Below are 21195 nucleotides of genomic sequence, written 5' to 3' on the forward strand. Positions count from 1 at the left end.
GGAATGAGAGAGAGGGGGAATGAGAGAGAGGGGGTGGAATGAGAGAGAGGGGTGGAATGAGAGGGAGGGAATGAGAGAATGAGAGAGGGAATGAGAGAGAGAATGAGAGAGGGGGAATGAGAGAGAGAGGGGGAATGAGAGAGAGAGGGGGAATGAGAGAGAGGGGGAATGAGAGAGAGAGAGGGAATGAGAGAGAGAGGGAATGAGGGAGAGAGAGGGAATGAGAGAGAGAGGGAATGAGAGAGAGAGAGGGAATGAGAGAGAGAGAGAGGGAATGAGAGAGAGAGGGAATGAGAGAGAGAGGGGGAGAGAGAGAGGGAGAGGGGGGAATGAGAGAGAGGGGGGAATGAGAGAGAGGGAGGGAATGAGAGAGAGAGGGAATGAGAGAGAGAGAGGGGGAATGAGAGAGAGGGGGAATGAGAGAGAGAGGGAATGAGAGAGAGAGAGGGGAATGAGAGAGAGAGAGAGGGGAATGAGAGAGGGGGAATGAGAGAGAGGGGGGAATGAGAGAGAGAGGAGGGAATGAGAGAGAGGGGAGAGGAATGAGAGAGAGGGAGGAGAAATGAGAGGGGGAATGAGAGAGAGAGGGGGAATGAGAGAGAGGGGGAATGAGAGAGAGGGGGAATGAGAGGGGGAATGAGAGAGAGGGAATGAGAGAGAGAGAGAGGGAATGAGAGAGAGAGAGGGGGGAATGAGAGAGAGGGAATGAGAGAGAGGGGGAATGAGAGAGAGAGAGGGGAATGAGAGAGAGGAATGAGAGAGGGAATGAGAGAGAGAGAGAATGAGAGAGAGAGAGGGGAATGAGAGAGAGGAGGGGGAATGAGAGAGAGGGGGAATGAGAGAGAGAGGGGAATGAGAGAGAGAGGGGGAATGAGCGAGAGAGAGGGAATGAGCGAGAGAGGGAATGAGCGAGAGAGAGAGGGAATGAGAGAGAGGGGGAATGAGAGAGAGGGAGGGAATGAGAGGGAGGGAATGAGAGGGAGAGAATGAGAGGGAGAGAATGAGAGGGAGGAGAGAGAGGGAATATGAGAGAGAGAGAGAGAGGGAATATGAGAGAGAGGGAGGGAATGAGAGAGAGAGGGGGAATGAGAGGGAGGGGATGAGAGAGAGAGGGAGGGAATGAGAGGGAGGGAATGAGAGAGAGAGAGAGAGGGAGGGAATGAGAGAGGAGAGAGAGGGAGGGAATATGAGAGAGAGAGAGAGAGAGAGGGGGAATGAGAGAGAGGGGGTGAGAGAGAGAGAGGGGGAATGAGAGAGAGAGAGGGGGAATGAGAGAGAGAGGGGGGAATGAGAGAGAGGGGGGAATGAGAGAGAGGGGGAATGAGAGGAGAAAATGAGAGAGAGAGAGGGGAATGAGAGAGAGAGGGAATGAGAGAGAGAGGGGGGAATGAGAGAGAGAGGGGGGAATGAGAGAGAGAGAGAGGGGAAAGAGAGAGAGAGGGGGGAATGAGAGAGGAGAGGGGAATGAGAGAGAGAGAGAGGGGGAATGAGAGGGGAATGAGAGAGAGAGGGGGAATGAGAGAGGGAATGAGAGAGAGAGGGGGAATGAGAGAGAGAGGGGGAATGAGAGAGAGAGGGGGAATGGGAATGAGAGAGAGGGAATGAGAGGGGAGGGAGAGAGAGGGAGAGAGAGAGAGAGAGAGGGAATGAGAGAGGAGGGAATGAGAGAGGAGAGGGGGAATGAGAGAGAGAGAGGGGGAATGAGAGAGAGGGAGGGGAATGAGCGAGAGAGGGAATGAGAGAGAGAGGGGGAGAGAGAGGGAGGGAATGAGAGGGGGAGGGAATGAGAGGGAGGGAATGAGAGAGAGAGAGAGGGAGGGAATGAGAGAGGAGAGAGAGGGAGGGAATATGAGAGAGAGAGAGGGAATGAGAGAGAGGGAATGAGAGAGAGAGGGGGAATGAGCGAGAGAGGGGGAATGAGCGAGAGAGGGGGAATGAGCGAGAGAGAGGGAATGAGAGAGAGAGGGAGGGAATGAGAGAGAGGGAGGGAATGAGAGAGGGAGCGAGAGAGAGGGAGAGAGAGGGAGGGAATGAGAGGGAGAGAGAGGGAGGGAATGAGAGAGGAGAGAGAGGGAGGGAATGAGAGGGGGAATGAGCGAGAGAAGGGGAATGAGCGATAGAGGGGGAATGAGCGAGAGAGAGGGAATGAGAGAGAGGGAGGAAGAGAGGGAGAGGAGAGAGAATGAGAGAGGAGGGAATGAGAGAGAGGGAATGAGAGAGGAGAGGGAATGAGAGAGAGAGAGAGAGGGGGGGAATGAGAGAGGGGAGGGAATGAGAGGAGGGAATGAGAGAGAGGGGAATGAGAGAGAGGGGAATGAGAGAGAGAGGGAATGAGAGAGAGGGGAATGAGAGAGAGAGAGAGGGAATGAGAGAGGGAATGAGAGAGGGGGGGAATGAGAGAGAGAGGGAATGAGAGAGAGAGGGAATGAGAGAGAGGGAGGGAATGAGAGAGAGGGAGGGAAGAGGGAATGAGAGAGAGAGGGAATGAGAGAGAGAGAGAGAATGAGAATGAGAGAGAGAGAATGAGAGAGAGGGGGGGGAATGAGAGAGAGGGAATGAGAGAGAGAGGGGGAATGAGAGAGAGGGGGAATGAGAGAGAGAGGGGGAATGAGAGAGAGGGAATGAGAGAGAGAGAGAGGGAATGAGGGAGAGAGAGAGAGGGGGGAATGAGAGAGAGGGGGGGGAATGAGAGAGAGGGGGGAATGAGAGAGAGGGAGGGAATGAGAGAGAGGGAGGGAATGAGAGAGAGGGAGGAATGAGAGAGGGGGAATGAGAGAGAGAGAGGGAATGAGAGAGAGAGGGGGAATGAGAGAGAGAGAGAGAGAGAGAGAGAGAGAGAGAGAGAGAGAGAGAGAGAGAGAGAGAGAGAGAGAGAGAGAGAGAGAGAGAGAGAGAGAGAGAGAGAGAGAGAGAGAGAGAGAGAGAGAGAGAGAGAGAGAGAGAGAGAGAGAGAGAGAGAGAGAGAGAGAGAGGTGTCACTACACAGAGACTGCTTACTCTGTAGAAAGAGTGAGGGAGAAAGAGAGCGACGAAGGTAGAGCGAGAGAGTGACCAACAGAGGGAGAAAATAAGAGAAGTGACGGCAGCTGGGTCGCTCCTACACATGGCTCTGGAGAAGTTCTAAAAACAAAAGTTGTGCGATCGCTCTGACGTGGACGACTCACATTCTGGTAGTATAAACAATTGTTAAAGCCGACCAATAAACAGGAAGGAGAGAGATGAAGTACAGAGCCACGGTAAGAAAAGAACTGCACGCTCACACACTCATTCTGCTCAAAGGCAGCACTCAGCAACACAACAGTATACGTTTCATTGTGTGTGTGCTTCAGTTTCAATTGTGTACTTGTGTTGGTGCTGAAGGAATCTGTTCTTGTCAAGGGGAGAAGGAGCTGATCAGTGGAGGTTTCGCCTGTAGAAACTATATTAAGAAAATGTACTTAGTGTGAATTAATTGCGTCACAGCTTTGAAAGTCAGTGCTCTTGAACTGCAAGGACACCGGAGACGGGAATGTACAGTGAGGGGAAAAAGCATTTGATCCCCTGCTGATTTTGTACGTTTGCCCAATGACAAAGAAATGATCAGTCTATCATTTTAAATGGTAGGTTTATTTGAACATTGAGAGGCAGAATAACAACAAAAACATCCAGAAAAATGCATGTCAAAAATTGATTAGCATTTTAATGAGGGAAATAAGTATTTGACCTCTGCAGAACATGACTTCGTACTTGGTGGCAAAATCCTTTTTTTCAGAGGTCAGACGTTTCTTGTAGTTGGCCAGCAGGTTTTCACACATCTCAGGAGGGATTTTGTCCCACTCCTCTTTGCAGATCTTCTCCAAGTCATTAAGGTTTCGAGGCTGACGTTTGGCAACTCAAACCTTCAGCTCCCTCCACAGATTTTCTATGGGATTAAGGTCTGGAGACTGGCTAGGCCACTGGCTAGACCTTAATGTGCTTCTTCTTGAGCCACTCCTTTGTTGCCTTGGCCGTGTGTTTTGGGTCATTGTCATGCTGGAATACCCATCCACGACCCATTTTCAATGCCCTGGCTGAGGGAAGGAGGTTCTCACCCAAGATTTGACGGTACATGGCCCCGTCCATCGCCCTTTGATGCGGTGAAGTTGTCCTGTCCCCTTAGCAGAAAAACAGCACCAAAGCATAATGATTCCATCTCCATGTTTGACGGTGGGGATGGTGTTCTCGGGGTCAAAGGCAGCATTCCTCCTCATCCAAACATGGCGAGTTGAGTTGATGCCAAAGAGCTCCATTTTGGTCTCATCTGACCACAACACTTTCACCCAGTTGTCCTCTGAATCATTCAGATGTTCATTGGCTAACTTCAGACGGGCATGTATATGTGCTTTCTTGAGCAGGGGGACCTTGCGGGCGCTGCAGGATTTCAGTCCTACAGCGTAGTGTGTTACCAATTGTTTTCTTGGTGACTATGGTCCCAGCTGCCTTGAGATCATTGACAAGATCATCCTGTGTAGTTCTGGGCTGATTCCTCACCGTTCTCGTGGAGTCGCAATGATCATGAGGTGAGATCTTGCATGGAGCCCCAGGCCGAGGGAGATTGACAGTTATTTTGTGTTTCTTCCATTTGCGAATAATCACATCAACTGTTGGCACCTTCACACCAAGCTGCTTGGCGATGGTCTTGTAGCCCATTCCAGCCTTGTGTAGGTCTACAATCTTGTCCCTGACATCCTTGGAGAGCTCTTTGATCTTGGCCATGGTGGAGAGTTTGGAATCTGATTGATTGCTTCTGTGGACAGGTGTCTTTTATACAGGTAACGAGCTGAGATTAGGAGCACACTCTTAAAGGGAGTGCTCCTAATCTCAGCTCGTTACCCGTATAAAAGACACCTAGGAGGCAGAAATGTTTCTAATTGAGCAGGGGTCAAATACTTATTTCCCTCATTTAAAATGCAAATCCATTTTTGACATGCATTTTTCTGGATTTGTTTTTGGTAATTCTGTCTCTCACTGTTCAGATAAACCTACCATTAAAATTATAGACAGGTAATTTCTTTGTCAGTGGGCAAATGTACAAAATCAGCAGGGGATCAAATACTTTTTTCCCTCACTGTAGCTGGGTTTTGACCAAGATGTACCAGTTTCACCTGACACCAACCTAAGCACATAGCCAGTTTCTCCTGAGTCCTGACACTGACCCACCTATAATCCATCTAGGAGTTAATCTCCTAAATTCCCTTCCTATCCAGGGTCGTATTCATTAGGCACCAAAACAGAGGATAACGGACTGAAACGGCGAGGGACTACCCAAACTTGTCCTTTTCCGTGTCAAGTGTTCCGTGATGAATTCCACCCTTCTATCACTTCGATGCGGTATCTATGTGGAGGTATCTGTTTGTGTTGGTGTGTTTGCTCCACCACAGTGTTGTAATGGCAGGGGCCTGTGTTGTGAGGCAGGGCCTGGATTCTTTGGCGCTGACTGGGAGTGAGAGGGATGATGTTAATGAAGCTTCTGTCAGTCTGTCACAGCACTGAGGCAGGGCTCCAAGTCTTCCCCAACCCTACTGCATGTCTTCCTGTCACTGTCACCTCCACTGCCTGGGGACACGGATGTGACTCTGACTCTCTCTGGGGGAAGGGGTCTGGGGAGGTACGACTGTGGGTGCGTCTCAATCTCTGTTTCTTCCTGAAGTGTGCACTTGTTCACTACAACCCACAAATGTAAAACCATTGGATTGGTGAAGGCATAGGAAGTTTCCACCATGTACGTATGTATACCAGTCATTTAATTTCAAATAGTATATTTTTTTGGACATGCCCCAATGTGTTTGGCTCCTACCAGCATGTTGTCCTCAGCCTACTTTAAAACCCCTCTGAGGGGTGTGGTCACTTGAAAACATTCCCATGGAAAACCATTGATTTTGAGTGGTATTTCCACCACCTAATTCAAAATCCCAATTCAACCCCTGGTTGTATGCCTGTGTTTTGATAGGCCAAACATGATGATGAGTTGCACAGTTTCCTGTGTGTTTTGTTGACGTCCGGGACACTACGTAATCAAAGGAGTGCTAGTGTGTATGAACCACGGCTGCTGTGGCCCTCCAGCCAACTACACTAATGAGGAAGACTATGGACGAGCCCTTCTTGAACAGTCATATTCACTAGACACCAAATGGAAGAAAACTGACCGAAAACTGGGAGGGACTACCTAAACTTGTCCAATAAGAAAATATATTTTTTTGTCTCCCATCTTGTAAGGAGTGATTTAGAAGTTGTCCTCACTAGGTGGAATGAATACAATATTTTGACTAACAGAAATATGACCTGTCATTCCTGGGTCCTGCTAGTCTCTCACTGAAAGCAGCACTCTCTGAGACTGCAATCAAAGCTACTCGTACGATATGCGTATACAATACTTGAGCCTGCAATAGATGACTCTTACTATTTTCTCCCGCTCTCTCCCCATCAGTAGCTCCTGATTTAGAATCTCATTGGGAGGAAATGCTGTTTATTTTAGTGGCACACTGCAGTGATACACAGAGAGACGCACACTGATGACAGAATACACCGAGTGTCCCCTGAGAGACTGAATGTGCAGTCGCCGCTGGCTCTTATTGGCCGTGCGGTTGCTTTTCTTCTCTTTAATTGGCTGGTTTGCTATAGTGAGGAAAGGACTAATTTGCGTGAAGGTAAAGTTTGACGGAAAGAAAGTAGAGAACCGAGCCATTGATTTGAACCTGTTGACTGGTCTTCTTGGAATGCTCTAGCCCTACGTTGGGTCTGTTTCGGGACGGACATGAATCGTATACCGTGTCCTTTTGAAGGGAGATATTGTCTTCTACCACAGCTGCCCGTATGAGTGGGAGATGGAGAATGTTTTCACCTGCTAATGTAGAGCTATTGCAGTCCCACTAGTCTGTCCACTTTCCCCTATACACGTATGTGGGTCAAAGATGTTAAATGATTTCAAAGTAGCAAAAAAATAAAACCACAATTACAATTCTCTAAAAGGCTTTTTTTTATGTATATTGGAGTGACACGTATTCCCTTATATTAGTTATATGCAAGAATAAAGCCAATAATTCATTTTTATTGTGATTCATGTGAATGTACCCTAGTAAAATGTCATTCATTATAACACTGACGAGGGCAAAAGAACACAGGCACATCTTTATATTTTATTTTTATTGGCCAGTCTGAGATATGGCTTTTTCTTTGCAACTCTGCCTAGAAGGCCAGCATCCCGGAGTAGCCTCTTTACTGGTGACTTAGTACCCACAAAACACCAGTCTATTTCATGAAGCTGCCAGTTGAGGACTTGTGAGGCATCTGTTTCTCAAACTAGACACTCTAATGTACTTGTCCTCTTGTCTTGCTCAGTTGTGCCCAGGGGCCTCCCACTCCTCTTTCTATTCTGGTTAGAGCCAGTTTGCACTGCTCTGTGAAGGGACTAGTCTACGAGAGAGAGAGAGAGAGAGAGAGAGAGAGAGAGAGAGAGAGAGAGAGAGAGAGAGAGAGAGAGAGAGAGAGAGAGAGAGAGAGAGAGAGAGAGAGAGAGAGAGAGAGAGAGAGAGAGAGAGAGAGAGAGAGAGAGAGAGAGAGAGAGAGAGAGAGAGAGAGAGAGAGAGAGAGAGAGAGAGAGAGAGAGAGAGAGAGAGAGAGAGAGAGAGAGAGAGATTCACATCCGTCCCTCTTTTTCAAGCATTGAGGGGGGACTCCATGGCAGTCAATCACCATCAAAACGTTACTAGAAACTTGAAGTGGTCCACTGATTCGAATCATGGAAAATAGTGGTTTCATTAGACCTCTTTTGAAACAGCTCTTCCAAAGTCTGCCATCGTAAACCCTGATTGATTTCGCCTTCAGTAGGTTCTCAGTATGTTTCCATGTGAATTATTTCTACAGTAACACTTCCTGTGAATACCCGCATTATAAACGTTTATGACAAGCTATCCATTCTAACTCGCCATAAACGCACAAATAGCCGTTCAAAAAAATTCTATATACTCCAAGGTGACGCTTTAAAGTGAAAGTGCTCAGCATACCCTGTTGTGCTTTGAAACACATCTGGACCGTTTGAATCTTTTAGCTTCCTTCCTAAATGGCCACGTGTGACCTCCACTTGCGGCCATGGAAAACCCAGGAGCCCCACAGTCAGCCTACAACCTCGAGAGAGAGGACCCATGACCGCTATCCCCTGTCAGTTCTGTAGCGAGTCCCAGGATGTAGTTGTGTGTATGATCCCATAATGTCTGTGAACCTGAAGCATCCATCTGCTGGCTCTCTTTCCTTCTGTGTTCCTCCCTTTTTAATAACAAGATGGAGGAGAGCCAGACAACTGATTCCTAGTGGAGCATTTTTCAAAAGGGCAAAACTCTTGAGTGGCGAACCGTGCTCTCTGTAGAAGCATATTATACCCATGTTTGTTTTTAGTTACGCTGGCTGAGACAGAACTGGGGAATGGCCGATGTTCTCCACTTTCCCACAGACATAAATCCCTCCCTATTTTTCTCATGCTGCCTTTTAGATGAGCCGAGGTAGACTGCAAAACGGATGTCATTGTTTTCAATGGTGAATGCCGTTCGGGCTGCCGGTGAATGCCGTTCGGGCTGCCACTGTAGATGGGACAAGGGGCGGAGCCAGAGGGGTCTCCGGGGTGACACTGGACACCCCTGACATCTGATATGCCACCCCAAAATGTCATTTGCTATTGGCAGTTTGATGCTGATTGACTCCTCATTTCACCTCTTGTTGAAAGAAGCATTTACTTTGACATTCGACAGGGCAATTTTCAAATCGAGGACTAGGAAGAGAGGATATTAACGTTGGTTGCGAGAGAGCTAAGAATAAGAAGAACCTACAGAAGAAGAAGAGAGAATATTTACACAGCTCCACAAACTCTTTTCGCGATTGGCGAATGCATCATATTTGCACGTTTAAGGTTTAGTATCGGGTTTATGTTTCCTGAACAACTTTTACGGAAGTTGAATCGCTGTGGAAGTTAATGTTAGACCTTTAGTTCCATTTAACAGACAGTTAATCAGATAAGGGAGATTGGCTCCCAATTTAGCCTAACATTGTTTACATCTGTGTTAGTAATACACACATATACAGTACAGTGTGGTAAGTTAGAGTATACGAATGTTTAGCTGATGTGGGGTAACTAGTAGGGTTCAGCAAGTTAACATTCAGCAATTTGAAATCAATTAACTCAGATTTTTTTACTTGAACTCAAAACGAAAAGTTATTATCAATCTGTTAACGTTACTCAAAAGATTACCACAATATGCAGAAACGCCTTTACGATAGCAAACAGGCTAAGAAATGATAGCTAGCTAAGTTACTTACTGCAGAGTAGGGAGTCTGTTCCTAAAGGAAACAATGGTAGGCCAGGCCTATACTTTAAACTACACATTTTAGTTAGCAGCTTTTAGTATCTAATCTTGTGGATCCCTTAATTATACATTTCGATAAGAGATATGACACATTATTTAACGTGTATTTCAAACGGTTCAAGATCCAGAGAAGAGGGTCCTGTACAGCTGTGTTTTCAAACATTTCCCAGAACTCAGCATGGTTCTAGGAAAAGGGCTTTCAACAGCTCCTGGTATAAGGACAATTCATCGCTTGAATATTCTCTAAATCAAGATTCTACTTATTGTTTCGCCTGTAGGCAGTTTTCTCTGCCCAGTACACCTGAATCTGCCTTCACATCACAGTCAGGTTTTTGTAACTGGGAAAAGGTGCTGTTTAAAGATTCTGGGTTTACGCTCCATTTGAAGGCAGAGCATTATATCAATGCTACGTATGCTTGGAATCAGCATAAAAGGGTTATTGACAGCAACTCATCAATGTTAGATGTCATAAATGAGGACCGGAACATTTTTGGGGAGGAAAACTGTACTTCCATTAAAACAATGGCAGATGTGCTCCTATTAACTATCACTCAAAATATAGTGCAGAGAGGTCACCGAGAGTCTGACTCTCACAACAAGGGTCCTTTTTTGACAATCTTAGAAGAAATAGCAAAGCATGTTAAGTACACAAGCCACCAAATCCAGAAGGAAGTTCATGAGGGCTGAGCTGAAATGGTGCAAAGTGAGATAATAAGAGAAGTAAAAATGACACTAAAGATTTAAAGAAAAAATCACTTTATTTGTGAGGTACTAATACAGCGGGGCCATCCACCAAAGCTTTTTACACCTTTTCAGTCATCTGAGAGCTTGCAGCAGGTCTCACAAAAATGATAATCGATTGCCTTGCAAAAACATGGTCTGGGCTACAGAAATGATATTGTGGGACAAGGCGATGACGGTGCATCCATCACGAGCGGAAAGCATTCTGGTGTGTCTGCATGGATTAAAAACGGTGCAAGATTTGCATTTTAGCTGCACTATTATGCACATTTTTTTAAAATGTGGTTCTTGTCGATGCTGTAAAGTCAGTGCCTGAGGCAGTTCACTTTTCTGCTCTCCTGCAGAAGCTTTATAACTTTTGTATCTGGCTCGTACGTTCGTCTCAAGTGGCTTGCAGTTCAGAAAGAGCTGTATCCACCGCAGCAGCCCAGGGAACGACAGAGACTTACGGATGTAAGGTGGGCATGCAGATACGTGGCATGCCATAGTCTGAGGGACAGGCTTCCAGCAGTTCTGAGACTGCTACAGGATATCACACTTGAAAATAGTGGTGATAGATCAGTGGAGGCAAGGGGCCTTCTTTATCAGAGAGATTTTACATTTCAAAGGGCTTTTGGGTACCTTTTGTAAAGTGCTTGGTGATGCCAAATGTATTTCTGACATGCTCCAATCAAACTCTCTTGACCCAGCAAGGGCTGTGGACCTAGTAGGTGCCCTTAGACACATTACAGGACTACAGATGTGAGGGTTACTTTGGAGAACTATGGAAAGAGGTTGAAGAGAGTGCAGAGCACTGCAAAATATGTGTACGAACAGTTTTGTAAAAGACAGCCTAAAACGAGCTTAAGATTTCACGACTCATTGATGAGCACTGTTGGACAGAGAATAGTAACCAAAGTGATGGTATGAGCTATCTTTTATCAGGTGCTTGACAGTCTCGCAGCTGAGCTGCAGAGGTGTTTTTCAAAGTAGAATTGCGAGACAATGCAAGGGGTCCAGTCTCTCAACCCAAAGAGCACAACATTCTTAAATGAGGAGCCTCTGTTTGGAGCCTCTGTTTGCCTTTGCTCAGACCAGATTTAGAGGACCTCAAAACATGAGGTTCATCAAACCAAGTGGCTTCTTGATAGGAGAGAGAAAAGTGGAAGGGACAGACCGTCTCCTCTCCTTGACTTTGTGTTTCTAGAACGTTATAAAGAGGTCTTCCATGAGCTATTTCGACTTTAACATTTCTATTGTTACACCAGTCAGCAGTGCTTCTTGTGAAAGAAGCTCCTCAGCTTTAAAACTGTTGTCCTAAGTTGGGTTTTAATCAGTGGTTGATGACAGGTTAAGTCACCTCGGGATTCTCAGGGTTGGGGTCAAGGAGGGTACGCGCCCTCAACACTGATGAATGTGTGAAACATTTTGGCAGTTCTCACCAGAACTGCAGAATTATGCTGTTTTTAAATCTACCTAGGATCATTTGGCACTTAGGCGGTCTGGTCATGATTAAAACCTGCACTGTGTACTAGCTACTACAATGGCATTCTAAAATGATAAATCCAAGGGGTATCTTGTCACATTTAATTTGGTCTTGATTAGGACAATTCCAAAACGTTTCTTTGCTATTAGTTAACATAATATATATGAGCATAAATATGATACTGTAGTTTGTAATATTGCTGGGCACCAAAATTATTTGTATTTTTCAAGTCAAATTGCAGTGCTTTTGTGTTGTAAATAAACTATGCAATTTATCTCCTTGGTGCTTGAGCTTTATTTTCTGAAAATATTTTGGATATTCAATATTTATAGACTCAGATTATATATTCATGAAAACAGTGACGTGTGTGTGTGTGTGTGTGTGTGTGTGTGTGTGTGTGTGTGAAATTGAACTGCAGTTCTGAGGTAGAGACACTGACTAGTCATAGTATGTTCAAGAATTCTAGTGAAGTGTGGTCCAAAAAGGGTTACTATCTGCCACATTGAGTGAATTATCACTTCTACCTCTAATCAGCAATCATAGGATTTATTTATGCTCCTTATAGATGCCACATTTTCTGTCATGTTTTTTGGACCCTCTGAAGTAGCCTTGGCCACCCCATGTACAAAACTCTACTTCCGCTACTGGACGGAACTTGCCGCCAGAGTTAAAATATTCAAATGTTTGCCGTCTGCGGTAGCACTGTTTTGTTTACTGAAATCACGATAGCAACGCGTAGTCTTGATGGCTTGCTTTTACGGTTACCATCTTGCTTTCTTGTCCCGCTATGCCGACTGTTATGACGGTTTTGACGCCCCTCGTCTAAATGCAGCATTAGTCTTTCTCTTCTATATAGATAATTTACCTGAGAAAATATGATCAATTAGTGACCTTAAAAAGAAGCCTTTATTCATGTATTAACTAACTACTCAACCCGCTCCATTATGAAAAGGATAACATTAAATTATATTTAAGTGATAATGACAGAGAAGCCGGTGTTTGGAGGATATTATTGGAGCAGGTGTTGGCAAACCGTGCCAATATATCCTCCAAACATCGGCTTCGAGGGCATGATCACTTTTATACATTGGGTTACCAACATATTCAAATCATGTTAGACATATTTGTGTTACTTTATTGAGGAATTGAATCATACTACTTCCTCCTTCAACAAGATATAAATTAGTCCCAACAAATCTAGGGTTGCTACCCAAGCCGGCTGTTCGACGTCTCTGGCAACCGAGCCGATAGAACGAGACACAGAACTAAAATACTTAATGACGGGATCTATGGACGCGACCCAGTCGTTCAGTCTGTCTGTTCTATATCTATGGACTCGACCCAGTCGTTCAGTCTGTCTGTTCTATATCTATGGACTCGACCCAGTCGTTCAGTCTGTCTGTTCTATATCTATGGACTCGACCCAGTCGTTCAGTCTGTCTGTTCTATATCTATGGACTCGACCCAGTCGTTCAGTCTGTCTGTTCTATATCTATGGACGCGACCCAGTCGTTCATTCTGTCTGTTCTATATCTATGGACTCTACCAAGTCGTTCATTCTAAATGTTATATTGCCATACTGGCTGGCAACGTTCTTATCTCTTGTTTGCTAGCTAGCCAACTACGGCTAACTTACTGTCATGTCAAACAGTGCAGAAAGAATAACAATAGTAGCTGCATATCCGTTTTGTTTACGCTGTTTTCTAGTGACATTTACTTGAATACATCCTTAAAAATGAGTTGAGGCGAGATTTCGTCTGACATTGAAAATGTGCTCACTCTCGCCAGGACACTGTTGTTCAGAGGAGCTAGCCAACAACACAGCTAACACAATCATTTCAAACTAAAGCTGCACAGACTGCAAACTAGCTACACTTTGTTTCGATCTTTGTCAAACGAAACGATGTTCCAAGTGTCCGAGAGACGAACAGCAAGGCTAATACCCATCTCTGCTGTTCAAAACTAAATGTTAGTCTAAAATAATGTGAGAATGTCTAGATGTTTTTTATAGTGGAGATCAAATTTACAATTTGCCTGGCTGGGTTGATGAGACAGTGGATTACGCAGTCAGATTGAACAGAGTAAATAGGCATTTTAGTCATAGATTTAGCTAGTGGTAACTTGTGGAATAGACACCGGCTGGAATGCGGTTTTAATCAACCAGCATTCAGGTTTAGAACCACCTGTATTATAATTAAGCAATAATGCACGAGGGGCTGTGGTATATGGCCAATATACCACGCTAAGGGCTGTTCTTATGGACTGTGCAATGTGGGGTGCCTGGATACAGCCCTTAGCTGTGGTATATTACAAACCCAGAGGAGCCTTATTGCTATTATAAACTGGTTATCAACGTAATTAGAGCAGTCCAAATCTGTTTTGTCATACCCTTGGTAAACAGTCTGAGATACCATGGCTGTCAGCCAATCAGCATTCAGGGCTCAAACACAGTTTATAATATGTAATAATATAACAGGATACCATGTCTATGGACCATTTAGTTGATTCCCTTTCTAGCACCATACCCACTTTCACACAGTGGTGGAAAAAGTACCCAACTGTCAAACTTGAGTAAAAGTAATGATACCTTAATAGAAAATGATTAAAGTGAAAGTTACCCAGTAAAATACTACTTGAGTAAAAGTAAATCTACTTAGGTATGAAAAGTAAAAGTATAAATACATTTGAAATTCCTTAGCAGATGGATAGCCAGGGGCACACTCCAACACAGCAACACAATGTATAAACTCAACGTGTTTAATGAGTCCACCAGATCAGAAGCAGTAGGGATGACCAGGGATGTTCTCTTGATAAGGGTGTGAATTGGACCATTTTCCTGTCCTGTAAAGCATTTGTATTTATTATGGATCAAAATGGAACGAGTACTTTTGGGAGTGAGGGAAAATGTGTGGAGTACAAGTACATGTGTGGAGTACAAGTACATTTTCTTTAGGAATGTAGCAAAGCAAAAGTTGTCAAATATATAAATAGTAAAGTACCGATAGCCCCAAAAAACTTTAGTACTATCGAGTGTTTTTACTTTACGACACTGCTTATACATCACTCACTGTAACTGCAATGGATCATGTTTAAATCTCTTGTCTGTCAACGCTGTTATACGTCAGACTAACAGATGCTAATAATGGCAATGAACCCTTTTCAGCTGCTTGGTTCATCCTGTATATCACAATATAGACCTTTTTTAAGCAACCAAAGGGCATCGCTAAGGTCAGGCAAAGGGCAACGCTAAGGTCAGGCAAAGGGCATTGTTTTATGGTTATGCATCAAACCCACTCATTCCCCTTCGCCACACTCGGTTGTTCACTGCTCTGTGAGAGCAGGTAGAGTGAACACCACGTTGACTCTCCATGCAGAATTCTGCAAAAATATATTGTGTACAATGTGAAACACCAAATAATGCATGCAGAGCAGAATTAGGCTGATACCCGCGAATGATCAAATTCCAGAAAAGAGACGTTTTTAAATTCTTCAACCTCCTAAAAGGAAGCGATTCATCAAAACCTTCCATACCAAAGCCATCACCTACAGAGAGATGAACCTGGAGAAGAGTTCCCTAAGCAAGCTGGTCCTGGGACCCCACAGAGCCCCAGGACAGCAACACAATTAGACCCAAACAAATCATGAGATAACAAAAAGATCATTCTTTCCAATGTGTCAAGCAATTAACAAAAAAACAGAGCAAACTAGAATGCTATTTGGCCCTAAACCGAGAGTACACAGTGGCAGAATACCTGACCCAAACTTAAGGAAAGTTTTGACTATGTACAGACTCAGTGAGCATAGCCTTGCTATTGAGAAAAGTCACCGTAGGCGGACCTGACTCTCAAGAAAAGCCCACAATGCCCACAAAATGAGGTGGAAACTGAGCTGCACATCCTAAACTGCCAAATATATGACCATATTAGATTTTCATATTTCCCTCAGATTACACAGAAAACAAACACAATTTTGATCAACTACCATATCTACTGGGTGAAAGACAGGGGGAGGGTAAGTGGCAGAGGGTAGGAGAAAGAGGGCAAGGGTGGGAGAGAGGGAATGAGAGAAGTGTTGAGAGAGTGGGAGAGCGGATTAGAGGGGGCCAGAGCAGGCACACCGCAGTAGGCCTCGGTCCTTTTGTTTTCTCCACAGGATCTGGAAAAGATGACAGCATGCTGGTAGCGGTATGTACAGTTGGTAGCGCAGGAGTGTTGGTGTGTTCAACAAGGACGTGTGTGTGTGTGTGTGTGTGTGTGTGTGTGTGTGTGTGGAAGGGGCAGAGTGTGGGGAGGCAGGAAAACAACTCTAAATGTCCCATTGAGGAACAATGAAGTAATGGAGAGGGGTGGTGTTGGGAGACCGCTGAGCGAATGGGAAACCGAAGCGGGAGAAAAGGGGGTTCCTCATCCTCTCCCTGTCAGAGAGAGAGAACTCCCTCCCTGTGTTGAGAAGAATGTTGGCGCTGTTCCATTGTTTTCTTGAAATGGTTTCTCCATAGGAATAGAATCAATAGAACGGTCCACCCACCCATTGTGACATCATTAACGTGGATGGGGATGTCCGTTCTCGTAATTATATTTCTATGGCTTTCCCCTGTCTCATGTCAGTTTCTGATAGTCAATCAATTAGCCCTTGTCAGCTAAAATATTTTAGCTGGCGAATTCAGCAGCCTGTCTGAACTTGTTATCGTGGTCGAATTACCAGTCGGCTGCACCCCATTGATTTTGTTAGTCAGTTTCAAGGATGTGGATATGCAGACCGGCAAGCAACTATGGCCCCTCATGATGAGTTCAGATTTGTGGCCCCCAACCCCTCAAAGTTGCTCATCCCTGGATTAGATGTCCAGATAACAGGCTTCTCACTAATGAGCCCGGGGAGAAAAGAGGTTCCTCATCCTCTTCCTGTCAGAGAGAGAACTCCCTCGCTGTGTTAAAAAGAAAGAGAAGAATGTTGGCACTGTTCCATCACTTCTTGAAATGTTTGCCCATAGAAATATAATCAGTAGAATGGTCCACACATGGCATCATTAACTTAGATGGGGATGTCCATTCTAGTAATTCTATTTCTACGGCTTTCCCCTGGATGTTGGCGCAATTAGATGCCCATTCTCACTAACCAGCCCAACGAACCCTGGGAGAGGAACTTCTCTCAGTGCAGCACCAGCCCAAGACGGATCCCTTTTTCCTCAGGAACTGCAGGCTCTTTGTTTTCCCCCAGGCCATGTGAAACGATAGCTCACCAAGGCTCCGGGCCCGTATTCCAAAAACCTTTCAGAGTCGAAGTGCTGATCTAGGATCAGGTCACCCCTCTCCATATCATCGTATTTCATTATAAGTATTCTAGCTCAGCCCTCCTACTCTGAGACTGTGAATACGGGCCTGCGACTTGAAGGGGGGATGGTGGAGGAGAGAAAGGAGATGGAGGGGTGCTGGTGACCACTAGCTACCTAAAGACCCTCTGAGGGATACAGTGTGAATGAAGTGAGTGAAAAAGGCTGGAGTGAAAGCTTGAGTCATCACCCCATGAATCTTCATTTGAGCCAATTTGCTACAGCTTGAAAATAAACTTGCAGCAACAGGTAATGTGGATTATAATTAATGTTAAAAAATTCTAAGGCTTGATACATTTTTTTTGTAAGGGAAAATCAAGTCTGAAGTTTCAGAGTGGAAATTCCAAACTTCAGAAGCCTTTTTAAACCTCAAATATACTGCGTTACAGGAAGGTTCCCCGACAACAGGGTGATCACAGTAAGATCCGACATCTGTAGGAATCATGAAGCTGGAAGAACTCGCCCGCCATTAAGTCATAACGCTGAAGTACATTAAATGGTGCTATTAGGTGTTGGTGTGTGGAGACTCCTCAAGTAGAGGCAATTCATTAGGTTTAAAGTCTAAAGGGCTCTACGCTGTATTTGCAAACGGAGCCGGTCTGTTTCTGTCGCTCTCTTCGTAGTTTACGTACATTTGTCCAGCCAAATGTTTTGTAACCTTCGTTGACCTCGCTTGCGTAGACTGTGTAGAGCTCTTAACAACCAAGGGTCGGCACAATTGGCACCCTACTCCCTACATAGTGCACTACTTTTAATCGGAGCCCTAAGGGACCTGGTCAAAATTAGTGCACAATATAGGGAGTAGGGTGCCATTTGGGATATAACTGTTGCAACTACTTCACTATCCTGCCATTTCTCATTATAACTCACTGTTGCTTTAGGGAGGGAGGGAGAGGGAGAGAGGTATAGCAGGGTAGGGTACTGGGTGAAGCAGGGAGTTGTTTTTGGAACGTTGAGTACAGCGATGATGCTGGATAAGGAATGGAATCACTTCCTGGCAACACACACACACACACACACACTGGCACACGATCCTCTCCAGTCTCCTCTCCTCCTCAGCTGCACTCTCACGTTCTGTCTGCTTCATCCCTTCTCTCTCTGTCTCTCTGTGTGTGTTTTTCTCCTCTGTGATACAAGCCACATTGTCAACAGCTGCCTCACCCACTGCAGCCCTTAATTAGATGGAGGAGCACCTCTCTTTCCCCTGGGCAGGGCCCTACTGTGTCAATAACACAACAACAATATATGCAGCTGCTCTGTAAAGTGTGTGTGTGGTAATGAACATGGACAATGAACAATAAACGTGTGTGTGTGTGTGTGTGTGTGTGTGTGTGTGTGTGTGTGTGTGTGTGTGTGTGTGTGTGTGTGTGTGTGTGTGTGTGTGTGTGTGTGTGTGTGTGTGTGTGTGTGTGTGTGTGTGTGTGTGTGTGTGTGTGTGTGTGCTGGCATAATCACCTGTGCGATCACCTGCCTTGTTGATGCGTCCAGAGCGTAGTGATAGTGACTACTGTATAGTGAGCCATGGATCTGGGTAACATTTGTGGTCTGGTACGTAAAAACTCAAGCCTCCATCGTAGAAAACAGGTTCCTGGGCAAACGCATTGATGAGCTGAAGGATGTAAGTTAAGTGTTTGAGTGCACGTATTATTTTATAGATTGGGGATTCTAGCTTGGTTGGAGCCTGTAAGACTTTGGTCGAAGTGCAAACTTTTTTGTTCCTGCGCTTCTAGTTCTGGCTTACACAAGATTACAAAGTGAATCGTTTTCTAAGGAGAGCTCCTCGGTGTGGAACACTGCAAAACTCCAGTTCCTGCAGTCATTGTCTGCCTGTGTATGTTATTGAATGTGGGAGAGAGGGCTCTTGTGCAAACTATTCTTTAGTCATGGTTTTTGATGGAAATGGGTACCTTTTTTTTATGCGAAGCGTTGTGTCATAGTGTGTGTTGAAGTACGTACTGGAGATGATTCCGGGGTGCTGGAGCTAGATTCTGGGGCCGTTATGAGCGCTTACTTGTCAGGCATAAATGAACACAGAGAGATTCACACGCAACGGTGATCCAACTTAACCAGCGTCTGCTTAGAATGTCTCTTCTGTCTTTTGGTATTATTTTTTTCTTCTTCTCTCTCCTGCTTTATTTTTTTTATAACGATTTTTGTCTATTCATGGTTCCTATTGCTGACCTCCCCTCTGCTCCTCTTCTCTCTCCTCCCTCCAGACGTTGGGGAGTGACGGGGTGCGGATCACAATGGAGAGTGCCCTGACGGCCAGGGACCGGGTGGGTGTCCAGGACTTTGTCCTGCTGGAGAACCACACCAGCGAGGCGGCCTTCATCGAGAACCTCCGCAAGCGCTTCAAGGAGAACCTCATCTATGTAAGACGACCTACCCCAATTACACTCGCCTCCCGGGTCATATTCATTAGGTAGCAAACGAACGCAAAAGGGGAAGGAAGACCTGAACTTGTCCAATAAACAACGCTTGTTTTTGTATTCTGTTGCGTAACATGTTGCTGCCCTCATGAATTTGTGCTGAAGATACAAATAGACTGTGTGTCGATGCATCCCAGCATTCCCCCACTGTGTTGTCACCTTAGAGAGTTCGTGGTGTCTTTGTCCCTCTCTCAGACATACATCGGCTCAGTCCTGGTGTCGGTGAACCCCTACAAGGATCTGGAGATCTACACCAAGAACCACATGGAGCGCTACCGAGGCATCAACTTCTACGAGGTCTCTCCCCACATGTGAGTAACCCGGGTATCCCAACCCACCATCTTCCCCCTTCTCCTCCTCCCATCCCAGTTGACTGAGTCGTGGACTAACAGTTATGTATCGGGGGGTTTCTGAGTGTCTGCTCAGCATACATTACGTCGGGCCTGTTTTGAGTTGCTAGGCGAAGAGGTTAATTCCTGGCCGGTTCCTCTGACTCTCTGACCACGGACCAACAATGGACTGTATTATGGAGATTCCGCCATGCGCTCGGCTTCGCTGCTCCTTCGCTGCTACTTGACCATGAAGCCAAATGTTTTCTGTCTGTCTGGGAAAAGAGGGATGTGGGAAAAGGTGGGGTGGGGGCCTGAAGGGAGGTGGGTTGTGGGGGAGGTGGGTTGTGGGTTGTGGGGGAGGTGGGTTGTGGGGGATGGAGGGAGGTGGGTTGTGGGGGGATGGAGGGAGGTGGGTTGGGAGGGGTGGGGGTGGAGTGGGTTGTGGGGGAGGTGGGTTGTGGGGGATGGAGGGAGGGGGTGGAGGGAGGTGGGTTGTGGGGGAGGTGGGTTGTAGGGGAGGTGGGTTGTGGGGGATGAAGGGAGGGGGTGGGGGGTGGAGGGAGGTGGGTTGTGGGGGAGGTGGGTTGTGGGGGAGGTGGGTTGTGGGGGGGATGGAGGGAGGGGGTGGAGGGAGGTGGGTTGTGGGGGGATGGAGGGAGGTGGTGGGGGGCTGGGGGCTGTATCCCCTCTACTCTGCTGTATCCCCTCTACTCTGCTGTATCCCCTCTACTCTACTGTATCCCCTCTACTGTATCCCCTCTACTCTGCTGTATCCCCTCTACTCTACTGTATCCCCTCAACTGTATCCCCTCTAATCTACTGTATCCCCTCTACTGTATCCCCTCTACTCTACTGTATCCCCTCTACTCTACTGTATCCCCTCTACTCTACTGTATCCCCTCTACTCTGCTGTATCCCCTCTACTCTGCTGTATCCCCTCTACTCTACTGTATCCCCTCTACTCTGCTGTATCCCCTCTACTGTATCCCCTTTACTCTACTGTATCCCCTCTACTTTACTGTATCCCCTCTACTATACTGTATCTACTCTACTGTATCCCCTCTACTCTGCTGTATCCCCTCTACTGTATCCCCTCTACTGTATCCCCTCTACTCTGCTGTATCCCCTCTACTCTGCTGTATCCCCTCTACTCTGCTGTATCCCCTCTACTCTGCTGTATCCCATCTACTCTGCTGTATCCCATCTACTCTGCTGTATCCCATCTACTCTGCTGTATCCCATCTACTCTGCTGTATCCCCTCTACTCTGCTGTATCCCCTCTACTCTGCTGTATCCCATCTACTCTGCTGTATCCCATCTACTCTGCTGTATCCCATCTACTCTGCTGTATCCCATCTACTCTGCTGTATCCCCTCTACTCTGCTGTATCCCCTCTACTCTGCTGTATCCCCTCTACTCTGCTGTATCCCCTCTACTCTACTGTATCCCCTCTACTCTACTGTATCCCCTCTACTCTGCTGTATCCCTTCTACTCTGCTGTATCCCCTCTACTCTGCTGTATCCCCTC

At 46.0% G+C, this 21195-nt stretch overlaps 1 protein-coding gene across 5 annotated transcripts in view; it reads left to right on the forward strand.

The window, feature by feature from the left end:
- LOC118396825 (unconventional myosin-Ic-like) overlaps positions 1-21195 on the forward strand; it is an 84159-nt gene that overhangs the window by 29228 nt on the left and 33736 nt on the right. For 4 of the 5 annotated variants that reach the window (XM_052467379.1, XM_052467376.1, XM_052467375.1 and 1 more), the window contains exons 2-3: positions 19123-19278; positions 19531-19646. In XM_052467379.1, coding sequence (XP_052323339.1) covers positions 19123-19278; positions 19531-19646 — 272 coding nt within the window. Of the gene's footprint in view, positions 1-3028; positions 3237-19122; positions 19279-19530; positions 19647-21195 lie in introns of those variants that run through there. The other variant, XM_052467377.1, reaches the window with a different exon arrangement.

The sequence above is a fragment of the Oncorhynchus keta genome, chromosome 18 (assembly GCF_023373465.1).
Source record: "Oncorhynchus keta strain PuntledgeMale-10-30-2019 chromosome 18, Oket_V2, whole genome shotgun sequence".
Classification (NCBI taxonomy): domain Eukaryota; kingdom Metazoa; phylum Chordata; class Actinopteri; order Salmoniformes; family Salmonidae; genus Oncorhynchus; species Oncorhynchus keta.